This window comes from Arachis duranensis, chromosome 7 (genome assembly GCF_000817695.3).
Source record: "Arachis duranensis cultivar V14167 chromosome 7, aradu.V14167.gnm2.J7QH, whole genome shotgun sequence".
In the NCBI taxonomy this organism is placed as follows: Eukaryota; Viridiplantae; Streptophyta; class Magnoliopsida; order Fabales; family Fabaceae; genus Arachis; species Arachis duranensis.
The window spans coordinates 54,715,950-54,731,745 of NC_029778.3; the positions used below are offsets into that span (position 1 = coordinate 54,715,950).

The 15,796-nt window shown below is 36.2% G+C and overlaps 1 protein-coding gene across 3 annotated transcripts; it reads left to right on the top strand.

Moving 5' to 3' along the window:
* Nucleotides 1-3,670: 3,670 nt before the first annotated feature.
* On the top strand, nt 3,671-14,271 carry LOC107459051 (uncharacterized). 3 transcript variants are annotated; one of them, XM_021127953.2, is made up of 10 exons: nt 3,671-4,044; nt 4,308-4,552; nt 5,146-5,179; nt 5,426-5,562; nt 7,863-7,929; nt 8,125-8,224; nt 10,523-10,686; nt 11,948-11,994; nt 12,071-12,121; nt 12,257-13,740. In XM_021127953.2, exons 1-10 carry the CDS (start codon nt 3,963-3,965, stop codon nt 12,518-12,520), a joined length of 1,191 nt encoding a protein of 396 aa, XP_020983612.1. In that variant the 5' UTR covers nt 3,671-3,962; the 3' UTR covers nt 12,521-13,740. The 3 variants fall into 3 exon arrangements, with proteins under 3 accessions (XP_020983612.1, XP_015932748.1, XP_015932749.1); XM_016077262.3 differs by lacking the exon at nt 12,257-13,740 and adding an exon at nt 13,756-14,271 and having other exon boundaries at nt 3,680-4,044; XM_016077263.3 differs by lacking the exon at nt 12,257-13,740 and adding an exon at nt 13,756-14,271 and having other exon boundaries at nt 3,683-4,044; nt 5,429-5,562.
* Nucleotides 14,272-15,796: the final 1,525 nt, after the last annotated feature.

The window sequence follows — 15,796 nt, forward strand, 5'->3', positions numbered from 1 at the left end:
TTTTAACGAGGCATCATAGTAGAGGCTAAGGGAAATAAGTTATCAAGACCCTTAGTAGCAAGAAGGTACATCCGCAATTAATAAAGATCTTTTTATTTTACAATATCTCTTATAATATCCTTCTTTATTTTTCTAAGTCTTTCTACGAAACGCGCCGACTTAAGCTCGACAAAACGTGAAAATCCCATGAACCGACCTAGATGGTCGTCAGGATAAAACGACGAGGTACAAGTCGGCGTAAAGAGGTTATATGAGTTGATCGTAAAAGCTCGGGAACAATCCGACTCTCAAGTCGAAATGAGAATCCGAGTAAAACAAACTCGGAAGTCTCCCGAGCAGAAGAAAAACGCATCGCAAAAATAACCTAAGTCATAAAAACTCACTAAAGCAAAGTTGAGTATAAAGGATAACGAAAAAGAGATTGGAAAACCTGAGAAAAGTTCAAAGGCTGCGTAAAAGCCCTTAAACGAAAAGGCTCGAAGAAACGATACAAGCCCACAAAAAAGGTTTTCGGAAAAAGATCAAGAGGATTTGAAATATCGAAATTAGAAAAGCATACACGCACAAGGTAACTTAGAACCCTTATCCAAAAAAGGGCATTTATTTTTCTACACCCTTATTCAAAAGGGCACTCGCCAGAAATATTTTGTTAACGGCCTCAAAAGGCCAGAAAAGAATTGTTCACAGCCCATATAGCCATAAAAAATAAAAGTCATTTTTTCAGAGGAGTAGACGGATCACCACCACCAGAGTCAGGAGGAGCGCCACCAGGACCAGGAAGAGAAGCTGAAGAGGAAGTCGGAAGAATGACTGAAGAACTCGGAGCATCTTTGGAACGAGGAGGAGACTCAATAATCCTCTGCCCCCGAGTCTTCAATTCTGACTCGGAAACGGGGACAGGAGGATCCACGATGGCGCCATCAATAACGACCTTATCAGGATGTAAAGGAGAAAGATCCAAGTCGGGAGCGATAACTCTGACTTGCTCCAGGAAAATTCTCCAAGACTCCTCGGCACCATCAGCGATAGAGTCCTCCAACTCGGCATAAGCGTTCCGAGAATTCAGCAAATCCTTCCTCACAGCCACAATATCTTGAAATAAGCTTTGGTAGCTGTCCTGTGCTGCCTTCCTCAAATTCGCCTCCATGGTACATTGGGCCTGCAGCTTGCTCTCCTTCTCCCGGAGGCTATCTCTCTCCTCCCTCAATTTAGCTACCTCCTCCCTCAACTCCCTCTCATGATCCTGGTAAGCAATGAGCCTCCCCTCTAACTCTGCAACCTTCGAGGTTGCCCCCAAAGAGCTAAGGGGAATCTTTTCAAAAATGTCCAAAAGTTTACCACAAACACCCGCCGCCCTAAAACTCTCCTCGGCCAGAATGGTGAGGTGGTTCCGAACAGAAACATCATCCATATTTATAAAAGGATAGATGTTCTTTCGGACGAATGCAAGAGCATCCGCCTTAACCCCACCATCCAAAGAAGAGCCAGACTCTGAAGTCTTGCGCTTCTTCTTCTCTGGCTCGGGAAGAAGTTGGGCAGAAGGGAGTGGTCGAGACAAGGTTGAAGAGGAAATTATAATGGGTTGAGAGGGAGTGCCTACATTTTTAGGAGGAGGAGGAGGAGGAGGAGGAGAGGTGATTGCTCTGGCCCCACCGGACCTAGCCCGGGACTTCGCCTTAGCCTCCTGAACTCTTTGGTAAGACTCCTGAGCATTTTTCTTCGCCATATCTACAAGAGAAACAACTACCAAAAGTTACAAGACGGTAAAAATCAAGTCGGCAGAAACAAGTTGGAAATAAGGGATGCATGCACTACCTAGTTGAGACCGAACAAAAGTCGGCGTCCCCTGGAGGATTTTCCTAGTATCCAAGTATGGGGCCCTCCCCCACGCTTCTCGGAAAAACCCCACAATGGCCGCCTCCACCTCGTCTAGGTCATCTAGACCATACTTTTCACAAGGGGAGGCCTCCAGCCAATAAAGGGGAAAGCGAGGGGAAGAGTGCTCATCAAGGAAGAAGGGGTGGTGACCCTCCTACGGCTTGAACTTTGAAAAAGAAGTTTTTGAAGTCGTGAAAAGATTCATCAAAAAGGGTAAAAATCCTCCGACCTTGTATGGCTCGAAAGGATACCCATTGCTGTTTGTTGTTTAGCCCACTAAAGGGCTTAGTCATATGGAAGAGAAAGAAAAAAATCCTTAGAGAAGTCGGAAAGTCCAGAGCGTGGCTGATAAACTGATAGATCTTCAAAAAACCCCAAGAATTGGGGTGAAGTTGAGTAGGGGCAACTCGACAGTGGCGCAAAACAGACATTTTGAAATCCGAGAAAGGAAGAAAAACACCCAAGCGGGTGATCATACATTCATACATAAAGAAAAAATGAGGGGCCGCCTCATTAACTCTTAAAGGTCTCTAGAGAGGAGGAAAGGAGCCGAGCAAAAATCTACAACACTATTCCTCTACAAAGTAAAGTCATACGAAAAATACAAAGAAGAAGAAAGAAACTAACCTCTTTCCGAAAATGAAGATAGGAAGAAACAGAAGTCTCTAGGAGCACGAAAGTATAGTACGTGTAAAACACAGCACGAACAAAGAAAGAAGAAGTTTGAAAGATTGCAGAAACGGAAATAGGAAAGAGAGGGAAAGTATTTATAAGCATGCTAAGGGGCATAATGGTAAAAGCGGAGCAGTCATTAATGAGATTGCACCGTTACCAAAGCCCTCAATGCTTCCCCAACGGACACGACGCTTGAATTGACGTAACTGTCAGAAACAAAAGGTCGCGAAAATCACGTCGGTTTCTAAGACCCGTGCTTCCTTCAAACAAGTCGACTACGAACCCGAGTTAATACTTGAACCCAAACTTTAAAGAAAAATTTGGGCTCAAGTAGGGGCACTGTTCATACCCTGGCCCAACGATAAAGGCCCAGGTCCAAATAAAAGGCCTAATCTGAAGGATTAAGCCTAGCTAAGTACCGACCTTCATATAAGAAGTCGGTATTAACCACGACTTGGTCTGAAGAAGTCGGATGTGAGATTAGCTGGCAGATAAACACTCATTCGAATGAGTAACCGCCCTTGAAATCTCTCTAACCACTTCATAAAGCCATATCTTAACCTCCCCAAGATAATGGGGGCGGTTAACACCCTAAAGATACGGCACTACTCCAACGGTGGTTATTGGCTCACCACTATAAATACACTGACACCTCTCAGGTATATCTAAGCCCAATACTCTCTAGACCTGCTTACACTCTTGCTAACTTTGGCATCGGAGTGTCTTTGCAGGTACCACCCCCATTCACTCACGTGTGTAAGTCGGAAGGAGGCTCCAGCGTACAAACCAACTCGGAGCTCACCATCTTTCGGACATTGGGCCAATCCACGTCATCTATTCTATTAATCTCCGGTTACCCACCGTAACAGATTATATTTTACTTTCTAAAGTAAAATTCAAAATTTAAAAAATTCAAATTTATAATATTTTATCCTAAATATTTATTTTTAATTTATATTAAATCAAATAAATAATCTATTATACACATTGTACAAATACTTCATTATCCGCGGCGGAATTCCTTCCTTTTTAACATAAAGCGGCAGAAATCCAATAAGAACAACTACCCGCAGTCGCTCCAATAGACTACAGAAGAAGGGACTTAAGCTTAAAAATCCATATTTGCATATCAGCCTTAAAATTGTCAGATAATTATTTCACGCACCTTGGTCTTTAAGCACCACAAAATACTTTCACAGAATTCTCCCTCTTCAAAATTACAAATCAGGATCCAAGTTCAAAGAAGAAAGCTACTCTCGGCGAAGTGGGGAGAAGTATCTCAGTAACATCCCCAATTTGCTATATTCGAATGTTCGTCATCTTCTAGCTTGGTTTCGCTTTCACGACATCGTCAATTCTTTCCTCCTTTCTTTCTTTCTTTCTTTCTTTCTTTCTCAGATTAGATAGATATGTCTCACAACAATCACATAACCACCGATTCCCCGCTATCTCGTCGCATAGTTCGTTCCTTCCTGCAATTCCTCAACTCTGGTATTTACCTTTTTTAGTTTCGCTGCTGATTTCCCCTCCCCCTATCCCTCTCTCTGTCTCTCTCTGCAATGCAAAATCTAATTTTTGCCAAATTCTTACTCATTTTTTTCCGGTTTGTATTAGTTAGGTTGAAGTTGTCTACTGTACAAAGGTTGTCAAAGTAGTTGTTCAATTTCATTTAATTTACCCACTTTTGTTTTTTTTTTTTGTAATTATTTTATTGAACACGCCTTAATTTGAGCAATTTCCTTTATGCGAAATAGTTGAACCAGGGCCTGGGGTTGATGCCGAAGGGATTGAGGTTGCTAGGGAGTGTTTGGCAGAGGCCTTTAAGCTAAACTCTTCTGGTGTAGATGGTGATCCGCAATCTGATTCCTTGATTGACATGTTCAAGAGCCTTGAAGCAAGAAAGCAGCGTGAAACTATCAAGTCAGACCCTAGTCCTATGGATGCTTCTAGTTCATTCTCTGACCATAATCCATCATCCTTTGCTCAAAATCATATGAAGGCATTGAATTCTCACTCTCCCTTTTCGTGTTCTTTCACTTTGTTATGCCATTTCAGTGATGTGACATCTTAAATTTTAGAGTTGTCATTTACACTTAGGCATCAATTGATGGTTAGATAGAAGTAAAGAGAAAATTTTTGTGCTAAGGAAGAATGTATGCTACATTATGATGTTTTTGGTAGGTTTCTTTGGCACATATCCCTTGACCAGGGATATGACTTTGTTTTTCGGTTCCTCTGATTGATATGCTGAGTGTGGAGAACTTTCTTACATTGCTTGCTTTCTTTTTTCTTTTTCTGTTTCTATTTGTTTTTCTAAATATTTTGTTGTTTTGTTTAGGCAGAATTTATTATCCTTCACAATTTCTATTTCTTCTTCTGTTTATGGTCTTGTACTTTTGTATCCATCTTAGTTTGCTGAAGGAGTTCTTAGTTTGTATCCATCTTCTATTTTGGTGATGTCTAATGATATATCTATGTAGGTTTCATTGTTCTTGGTCTAGCAGTTTATTACACTAGCAATTGACTTTACATTGTTTCCTACTTAAATTTGTTGTGGTTTTGATTCCATTTCATAATATACAACTTGAATAGGATCAAGATTGGACACAGGGCACTGACATTTTTGGTAGGTAAATCTGTCCCCTTAAAATTTATTTTAAACTTTAGTGATTATGACCTTGTCCACATGAAATGAATGTGTTTTACCAGAATGCGGCATATATTATAGATTGGTTTATATCTAAATCATATTAGAATTCTACTATATATTTTTTCTTAAATATTTGGATACAGTGATTGAGATCCTAGTCTGTAAATTTGAATACTTTGATATGTGTTAAATGTTTCATTGTTATTTTGTAATGTTTGATAGCAGCATCCAAAGATGAACTCTGTGGAAAATTTTTTGCATCTCTGGAGAAAAATCACTATTTTAGGGTGAATCACGATGGAACTGATGACCCAATGCAACTAGAGAAAGCATCTTGTTTATTTGATAATGCTTTTAAGGTATGACATCCTAATTGATACATAAAGTAACTTTATTATAATATCAACATTCCCTCTCAAGCTAGAGTATATACAGTGTGTTCTGTTTTCTCATGGAATACTTGATTTGAGGCAATGTGAAGCATAGTTATTAGAACTACACTGAATTGGCTGGTACGACTGGAAAATTGGTGATTCAATTTAGTGACCGACCTGGTTAAGGTGTCAAACTGAAGAAGTAATTAGACCAAACCCGTTGAAAACTAGCCAGTTTATCCCAAACTGCTTTAGGAACATGGTAGGATGCTTGTTGACATCCATGGGTGGACTAGCAGGTGGTGGATCTTGGAAGGCAAATTTTGGAAATAAATCTAAAATTTGGACTGAGAGTCGAACCTAGGACTAAGCGCTGGTCATTCACCCCTAAGTTACTCTTGCTTTTGAGCTTTCTTTCCTCATTAATAATATTAATTCTATTTTATCAATTAGTTTATAACAAAAGTTTCAATTAATTCCACATCTTATCACAAAAAAACAACAATCCCACTAAGTAGGGTCCGCTACATGGATTAACTGACATCATTGTGTCCTATCATGTTTACAAACACTTGGACTTTAATTTATTTTCTTATATGAGTCACTCTAAGTAATTTTGATAAGACTGGAAGACCCAAGAGCAATAGATAGTGGAAATAATGTTTTTTTTGCTAGACCTCTAACAAATTTATTCTTACACATTGAAAGAGATTTTCCTACTAGATCTTCAAAGAACACGTCTTTGACAATCTTGATCAAAAGGATAAATTAAAGGAACTAAACTAAAGGTTACATTAGATTAGATCCTTCAATTTCTTCATGCACCAACAACAATAGCAAAGCCTTATCCCACCAGGTCTAGTCGATTATGTGGATCAAATGACGGCATTGCATCTTATCCTAAATCATGTTTATGGTCATTTACACATAGATATTTTTTGTCTGCCTTGTGTATGATCATTTTAGGTCTTCCTCTACCTTTCACTATTTTTCTATCTTTTATCTGGTCCATCATCCTGATCGGATATTCTGCTGATTTTTCGCTCACATCTCGAAACCACACGAGACAAGATTCTATCATCTTTCAGCAGTAGGCGCTATTGCAAAGTTCTCTCTTATATTTTTGTTCTTTATTCTGTCCATATGTATTTAGCCGCTCATGTATCTAAGCTTGTTCATTTTTGCCACATTAAGCTTATGCTCATGTTTACTCTTTGTCACCTAACACTCAGTTCATATAACATAATTGATCTAATGACATTGCTATAAAATTTGTCTTTAAGTTTTAAAGGTATTTTTTTCACACGTATAATAATACCATAAGCATTCTGCCACTTTGACTAGCCCACTTAAAATTTCTTCATGCAACAAGCAAAGCAAATCACTCATCTCACTTGGATATTTAGAAAAACATGTTTCATATGAAACTTGGAATTTCATTAATAAAATGCTTCATAAAATGTCTTACTAAATAGCTTAAATAGTCTCCTAACTAACCAACCTAAGCAAATACAGGAATAAAGAAGGAAAAAACCCCTGAAACTCTGTTGTTCTCTAGTTTTCTTGAATATCTTTGGCCCATCCGCCCAGGAGGGGGCATATAAATGGTCCCATTGAAAGAAAAGTGATGTTGATAAAATAATAGTCCTGGGAAGTGAACAAATTATAATATGCCACGTAGTAGTTAATCACACTGCTCAGTTATAAGTTTATTTCATAATCAAAATTTTCTTCTACCTTTCTTCAAATTCTGGCTAATCCTACCATCCTATTTTTGGGGACATCTCGGATGAGACGAGATTTGGCTGACTACTATGATATTCCATATGTTCATCAACAGCATTATCAGTATGTTAAATGATATGCATTCTACCTGTATGAGAGATAGCTTTACTGTGAAAGGTTTTGAAACTGCTACATGCAACTCAATTCCGATCAGTATTGTCACGTGCTGTCTCCATCTGGTTCTTTGGGGTTCTTTATTCTATCAGATAATCCTTTTGGTTAGATGCTTGAAATTAACAATTTCATAAACATATTCATGCCTTTCTCAATTGATCCTTCAGTCAGTTGTTATCTTAAATCTATGGATATACATACATTTCTATTAGTACTAGTTATTTTATGCAATCCTTTTATTTTCTTTCATTTCTATCTATATTGTTGTACAACAACTTCCAAGCCTCATCTTATTAGGTGACGTTTATTACATAGATCAACCAATGCCATTGGCTATGGGTTCTATCAGAAGCTAATTCTGATGAAGTTATTCTGCTGCTATATAGGAGATGGAAAAATCTGGGTCCCCAGTATTAAATCTGAAGAATTTGGCTGAATCACTGAAATCACTAGGTATGATAAGTTTTTAAATCTGTTGATTAATTCATAATTGTGTAAATATCAATTCATGATTTTGTTGGAATGTGAATTAGAAGAATTTTTAAGCTGAGCATTAGGAGGATTTTGTGATAATGCAAGCATGCACACACGGTGACATGCATTATGTGTATCTCTTGCTAATAATACCTGAAATTTGGTTTCACTCAGGTAACAAGGCAATGCAATCCAAGCAATACCATGATGCAATTGAGTTGTATAATTGTGCAATTGCAGTGCATGAAAAAAGTGCTGTTTATTACTGCAACAGGTATTTGCTCTGGTTTATATGTTTTCAAATATACTACTCATTATATTTGGTTATTCTCTATATGATTACATGGGTAGCTTTTATATGGAATGTTAACTTACTGATCTTCTCAGGAAGTTGCAATTTCTGCTCATTTTCACTAGATGTAATATGCTTTTGTGAGATATTAGTCTAGGGCAGGAGGACACTCTTGTTATGTGAGAAGTGAGAATGCTAATCATGGATTTTGTATTGAATGAGTAGTTAAGTTTGTAACTAAAAGGGATAACTATTGTTTTGGTCCCTAAAATTTGGGGTCAATATCTAAATCGTTTTTAACCTTATTTTTGGTTTGAAATGGTCCTTAGTGTTACATTTATTATTAAAATTGTCCTTTTGATTTTTGGGACAAAAATGCCATTGTGTTTATTATTGGTAGTTATGAAAATGAAAACAAATTAATAGATAAATAAAGAAATAAATAAACATAATAATCATACACAACTTCACTTCAGTTTCTGGGAGGAAACGATGAGATGACGATTGTTCCTCTGCCGCAGTCGATGGAGGGGCTCCATGAAGCTAACAAGTGACTGCGCCCTCTAACAAACCCTTCATTTGCAAATTCTCATTTATCTGGACCAATCTTTCTAAAACCCTACATAACCAAATAGATAAGACAAATTTGAAGTCTCAATGATTGTTCACAAATCGCAAAAGCAGGTAAGGGAATTCCAGAAACCACGAGACCAATGGATTTAAATATTCAATCATATATAGTGGCAGGTAAATAATCAGTAAAACCTTTTTATAGTAATTAATAATTATAACTGGTTTCTAAATTGGGTTAGAAAGAAACACAATCTTTCAATTGGGTTAGAAAGAAATACAAAATCTTTATATTGGGAAGTTATTATGCTTGAAGTATCTTGGAAGAAGGCCTCTCGAGAAGGTGTGCGGATCCCAAACCACAAAGCTTGCGCCGTTTCGGATTGTCCATCGCATCAAACATCTTCGTCAGGAATGGTGGTGCTCTTGCCTCGTGGAGCCCCTCCATTGGATGCGGCGGAGGAACTATCGTCATCTTGTTGTTTCCTCCTAGAAATTGAAGTGAATCTATATATAATTATTATGTTTATCTAATTCTTAATTTATCTTTTAATTTATTTTAATTTTCATAACTACCAATAACAAACACAAGGGGATTTTTGTCCAAAAAAGTCGAAAAGGACGATTTTAATTCTAAACGTTGAGGAGCATTTCGAACCAAAAAAGGTTAGGGGCAATTTGGGTTTTGGCTCCAAACTTTAGGAACCAAAACAGTACTTATTTCGGACTAAATTTTAAAAAATTCACGTGCTACTTATACCCACTCTCAATAGTGTCACCAAATTTGTCCATTCGTCACTGATATTCTTCCCTTACTTGTCGACTGTTGTTGCTTCGTTGACACCTTGAAATGAAATTGAGATAAACAGAATGAACAGGTTCTGTAGGCAGTACTATTTTCTTTCAAAAGAATGAAACATCCCTGTATTCTTATGTAAAATTGAGCAACAAATATATGTGGAATTACATCACAATCAATTATCTGTCAGGGTGTGTTTCAACAAAAAAAAAAATGGAAATGATTTGATTTGATTTGCTTTTTTGAAATCAAATAATGTGTGTGAACTGCTGCTGACCACTGCCAACCACCAACGGACCTCTGCCTGATAGCTGCCTGCCACCTCCCTTTTGAAACACATCTTTATTTACACTAATATTTAGAGGGCAAAACAGTTTTTTTTTTTTTTTAAAATCTTTTAGATCCAAAATCCATGTAAATCCTGTTAAAAGTGAAAGGACTTCAAATACAAAGTGATAGAAAATCTGTTGGATTTCAAAATAAATTCAATTATCATTTTTCTTAAAATCTAAACAAGTTAATTGATTTGCAAATAAAATCAATTCCATTTCTCTGAGATTTCTAACATGCCCTTTAGCACTTTTCTCTCAGGATTTAAACTCGTGGAATTGTGTGTGACAGCTTTATATAACATATAGTTTATCGATTATGGAATCTTATCCATTATTTCATCCCACAGCTCCAAAGGAATACTGAATCATGACCTTGAGAACGTTTACAAGGATGATGGTTTAATCTCTTCTGTTCTATCGTGACCCAAATTGAAATTTGTAGTCACAAGAGTCCCTTCCTTTCTCTTTTCTCTTGAAGTAATGTATTGTGATATATGCCATGGTTCAACCTTCTCTGATCATTAGGCACCATTTTAAGCAATGAACCTGTATTCTGTTCATTGTTTTGACACATATCAGGGCAGCAGCTTACACTCAGCTTAAAAAATATGATGAAGCAATCCAAGATTGTCTTAGATCTATTGAGATTGATCCAAACTACAGCAAGGCTTACAGTCGTTTGGGGTTAGTATACTATGCTCAAGGAAACTACAGCTTTGCTATTGATAAAGGGTTCAGAAAAGGTTGGTAGTGTATTCTTCTACTGTTATGTATGCTTATAATTTGTTTTAGTATTGACAGGGACTTGCCCTGTGAATGTTGGCCTTTTTGTTGCTTTTTCATACAAACCATCGTGACATATTTGAGATGCATCATATATTTCACATTTACACATTGTTTGAACACCATACAATGCTATTTCTCTGATTTTTGTAATGTGTTCTGTGTGAGGTAAATTCAGAATCCATTTCACATATGCTTTTACATCCTGTGGCTGAATTTTTTTGAAATACTTTGTCAGGCGAGTGTCAGGTAGGCAGGTCTGTTGGTTTTGGGAGTAAGAAGGTGTAAGAAACCACAAACACAGGGACTAGAGGAAGTAGTATGATTGTATTATTCACACTGATGAGTCTGGATCTCAGCTCACAGTTAAAGAGAAGATAGAAGAAAATACGCAACAAGCAAAGTGAAACAGGGCGCTATTGCAGCCCCACTCACCCAGGCCAACTCTCATTTTTTAGCCTCCCCCTCTTTCCTCACTCTCTACGCTTTATATCTCTCTTTCCCGTAGCTAGAAATACACCACCACTTTGCGCACAACCCACATGCCAGCATGACATTCTATTTGTTCTCAATTTCTGCACAATTAGTTAGGAATTGAGGATTCACTCAATTTTCCCACTCCCTGATTCTGCTTAATTCCAAAACTATCCTTGAACCTTTTGTGCCTATATACTTGCAGCCCTTTGGGGTATCTATCCTTAAAGCTAACAGAAGGATTGCAAAACCTTTCCGGGAATGTGCAGTATATGCTACTGTTGTATTTAGTTTGACCCCATGCATCTTCGATGTTAAAATTTAGTCAAGAGTTTTGGAAGCTAGGCTCTATTGATAGGTTTTTTACTTTTGCCTTTTGTTCTTGTAAGGAGTCTCTTTGATTCTCCCATGTTCTTGTAAAATTCTTCTGTCTTAATGATATTCTTTTTTTTTTTTAAAAATAGATTACTAAATTTCTCTTATAAAATCTCAAAGGGAGTTTTTCTCAAAGTTCTTGATGGATGAGCTACCATTTGCTGTTTGGATTTCGCAAACTTCCAGGAACATGATGTAAAAATTCCAGTCAAATTGACTTATCTTTCCAAAATGCACGCTACATTAAACTTATCATGTTTATTTTGATGATAACTATTGGATCCAAGATGCTTGGGATTCAAGAATGTTAAATCTATGGAATAAGTGAGAAACTTGAGGTTTTATCCTTACCATGATATCTTACTTCTGCAGCCTTGCTATTGGATCCAAATAACGAAGCTGTTAAAGAAAATATACGGGTCTGACCTGTTGTTCCTTTCTGTTTTGCTTTGCTTGTTACTTCTTCTATTTGTCATAACCATTTTGTATCTATAGGTGGCTGAGCATAAATTGCGAGAAGAGCAACACCATGCAAATCATAATCAGGTATTGTTATCATCATTATTTCTTTTTTAAAAATAAAGGAAATATTTATATTTTAGTTACTTGAAAGAAGATATAGTAGAGACTAAATATTATTCATTGATGACATTGATTTTTTATAGAATATTTTCATGACAGCTTAGTGTTATACTCTCAGACTACTATGCTTTTGTCCATTGTAATTCACAACCTACTGGTGCCACTGTTGGAAATTCAGCCTCTACATACTACACTTCACAAGTAAATTTGTTAGGTTTCTCACTCCTTCATGTTACTAGACATCCTCCCAAGAACATGAATATGATGATTGAATCTCCTTTCAATAACAAAAAACTTGTTGGGATGATGTTACATATTTTATCTGCAGCTTGCATGTGTGTCTTCCTTGCTTGGCATGCATAAATTTGCTAACACTAACTGCATATGCTTAATTTTATGTAGCATGTGCCAAATGTAATAACATCCCCACTCAACTCTCGAATAGGCCGTTATCAACATTCAACCATAGGAGACTCCTAATAATTTCTTATTTTGTGATTCTGTTGGTTAGATACACCAGCGGGTTTGCATTTGAGCTTTACTGTTTGTTTGGGAGTTTCTTTAAGAAATAAAGATACCTTTCTTGAGATGGGCAATTGAATCCGTTGGAAGTACCTTAATTTCCAAATATCTTGTATTTTGAATCCAGATGCTAACTTATCCTTCAGAATATACTACTTGTTTCAGTGATAAAAAAAGAAAAAATTGACAAAAGGATTTCATTCAATCAGACAAGAATAGTAAAAGACAGAGGATAATAGTTGCTCTTTACGAGAGCAAAAAAACAACCAAAATGAAAGTTATCTATGAAGCATAGGTTGCCAATCTCTCAACATGTCTAAGAAGAAAAGTCTTCTATGAAGATCATGGGTTTACACCAAATAGATTCCAGACATCTAGTGATCTAGTCTTGTCCTGTAAAACTAGCTTGTCAGAAAATTTGTCATAGGTGCATACAATTGCCTGATCGCAATGTCATCCACATATCCAGACAGAATCGAGAGTTTACCTCCTTGAGTGTGTTTGGAAAGGATGGTATGATCATCTTGCTTTTTCATACTCCTTTGATACCGTCGTATTTATGAACCTTCAAAAGTAAGATGTGGAGCAATTGCTTCAACGTGCTTTTCTTAAATACATTGGTTTTATTCATCGATTGGATCAGAGTTTAGAGGGATCTCCACGTAGACATCCTTCTCCAAGTCTCTCTGGAGAAAACATGTTTCATGTTAAACTTTTGCTATTCCCATACAAAGGGAGCATCAAGAATTAGTAAAATTCTAGCAATGTTTCAATTCACACCAATGATGGTGTGTTTAACTTGCTATGGTTTTTCTGAATGCCGTGGTTAATTGTTAGTTATTTCCATAATATCTAATGTGTAGCATTTTCCTGCACTTCAAGCATTAGTAACTTAAAATATTTTTGCCGAATTGGTAATATGTGTTCATGATACATTTGTCATTAGCATTGTAATGGTTGTTGCTCAAACAAGATGCTGTAATCTCTCTCTATAGTAGCAGTTATAGCATTCTGATGGTAGTTTCTTAAACATGATACCTGAAAGGCTGAAACTAATCACTTTTTATGCTCTAAAGAGTTCAAGATCATCTTGGGAATTTCCGAACCAATCGACAAGAGGATCAAGAAGCCATGGAGTGCCACCTTTTCCATCAGTGCCATTTAACCCAAATGATATAGCAAGCATGTTCAGAGACATGGCTGCAAATGTCACAGGTTCGCACCATGGGTCGCACTCTCAGGAACGGCCAGTGGATGCCAATGCCACAAGTGCTAATGAACCGGAAATAAGAATTGGTGGCAATATTAATTTGAACTTTGATGAAATGTCTGATGATGTAACAGGAGCCTTTAGATCTATGATGGAGATGTTCTCTGGGAGTTCGTCTCAAGGGCAACGACAAGATCATATGAATGGAAGAGCAGCTCCAAACTAAGGCTATGTGTATGTTTGGTTTAGCCTTCAGAAGCATGAACGCATATTCAAAAGTCTTGAACGTTGGGCCAAACTTGTTTGGATGATTTTTTTAACATAACTTTTACCCTCAAACGTATGTTTACTTGAAGCAACATTTTGTAGTTTTTGTTTTCAATTCTTATGGGTTGAGAATTGATTGCAAAATTTATTCTCTCTATCCTTCTTCACTTTCTTCTTTTTATACATACACGGTCATCTTCATTTTATTTCTCAATTATCCTTCTTCACTTCCTTATCTTTTCTCCAGGTCATCTTCATTTTATTTCTCAACTTTTCTTCTTCATCTTCTATCTTTATTTTATTTTATTACATCTTTGTTATTTTTATTTAATTTTATAAACTTGTTTGTCTTTTATTATTATAGTTTATAATTATTAGACATTATCAATTATGTATAATTTATTATAATATGCATATGATATTTAAGATAATATTTTATATAATAATATATTATAATTTAAAATTCTGTAATATAAAAATTGTTAAAATAATAATATTAAAAATTTAATCTAATCTTTACTTTTTTGGTAATTTTATATCTAAAAGTAATTTTGGTTATTGTTATCTGAATAATATTTTATTAATTGTAATTATTTTTGAATCAAAGTATTCAAATATAAATTATGTTGAAACAAACTCAATTTTAATCAAAATTAATTCTAGTATAATCAAATTGAATTTAACTTTATAGTTTATAAAAGTTAAACTTCAAAGACACAATTGAAAAGATAATTTCGAAGTTTTTTAAGATTGCAAAATATTGAGGCATTATCGTTTTTGGGGCAGTATATTGGTTGTACTTTTAGAGGTAAACAAATTCACTCGATTAGAACTATCAATTTTACTTAAAATCATTTTGCTGTTTTTATTGTTGGTTGGTTGGTTCTATTGCGTATGGTTTTATGTTTAAAGCAACTAGATCTAGATGAGCTCATTGCGCAAGACTAAAATAGATATGTATTCACTTAACTTTATCTTTCTCCGTCGCTTTTGCTATATTCATTTTGTTAAACAACCAACCTCATCCAATTGCACGTTCTAATCAATGAAGGGTAGAGGCCTACGCGAGAATTCACCCTTCGAAAAGAACTTGCCAGTTGCCAGATATAAATTTTTACAGAGCAAATGAATGACGTGTCAATAACATGGCATCTATTGCCTACTGTTGCTCATGCACCACATCTCAATCTCAATCTCAATATATCATCTTCAAACTCCATTCATGTATTTTTTATTTTTTCAGTTGCTGTGAGCCCAACCGCAATTCTTCTAGTTTTCACAATACGTCACACCCAAAAAAATACCAATTATATTTTTAGTCAAGTTTTCTTACTCAGTTTACTAATTGTTTTCTTCCTATATTCTCCAAAACATCTGAATAAACAGGCGACGCAACATTCCAAGTCTTGCACGGGCAATCCAACATCAACCAAAAACGTAGCAACGAAAATTGTAGCACTTTCTTATCCTTAGTTGTTAGAAATTACGCAACGCTGAGGACAGAGACAAACACAGGACAAGGAAAAAGAAAGTGGTCAAGCACTTCAAATCCAAAAATACCAACTTGGAAAAACTCGTTCATGACTTTCAATGTTCACGTCTTAGTTGTCAACACTCAACAGTCATACCATGCCCTGTTA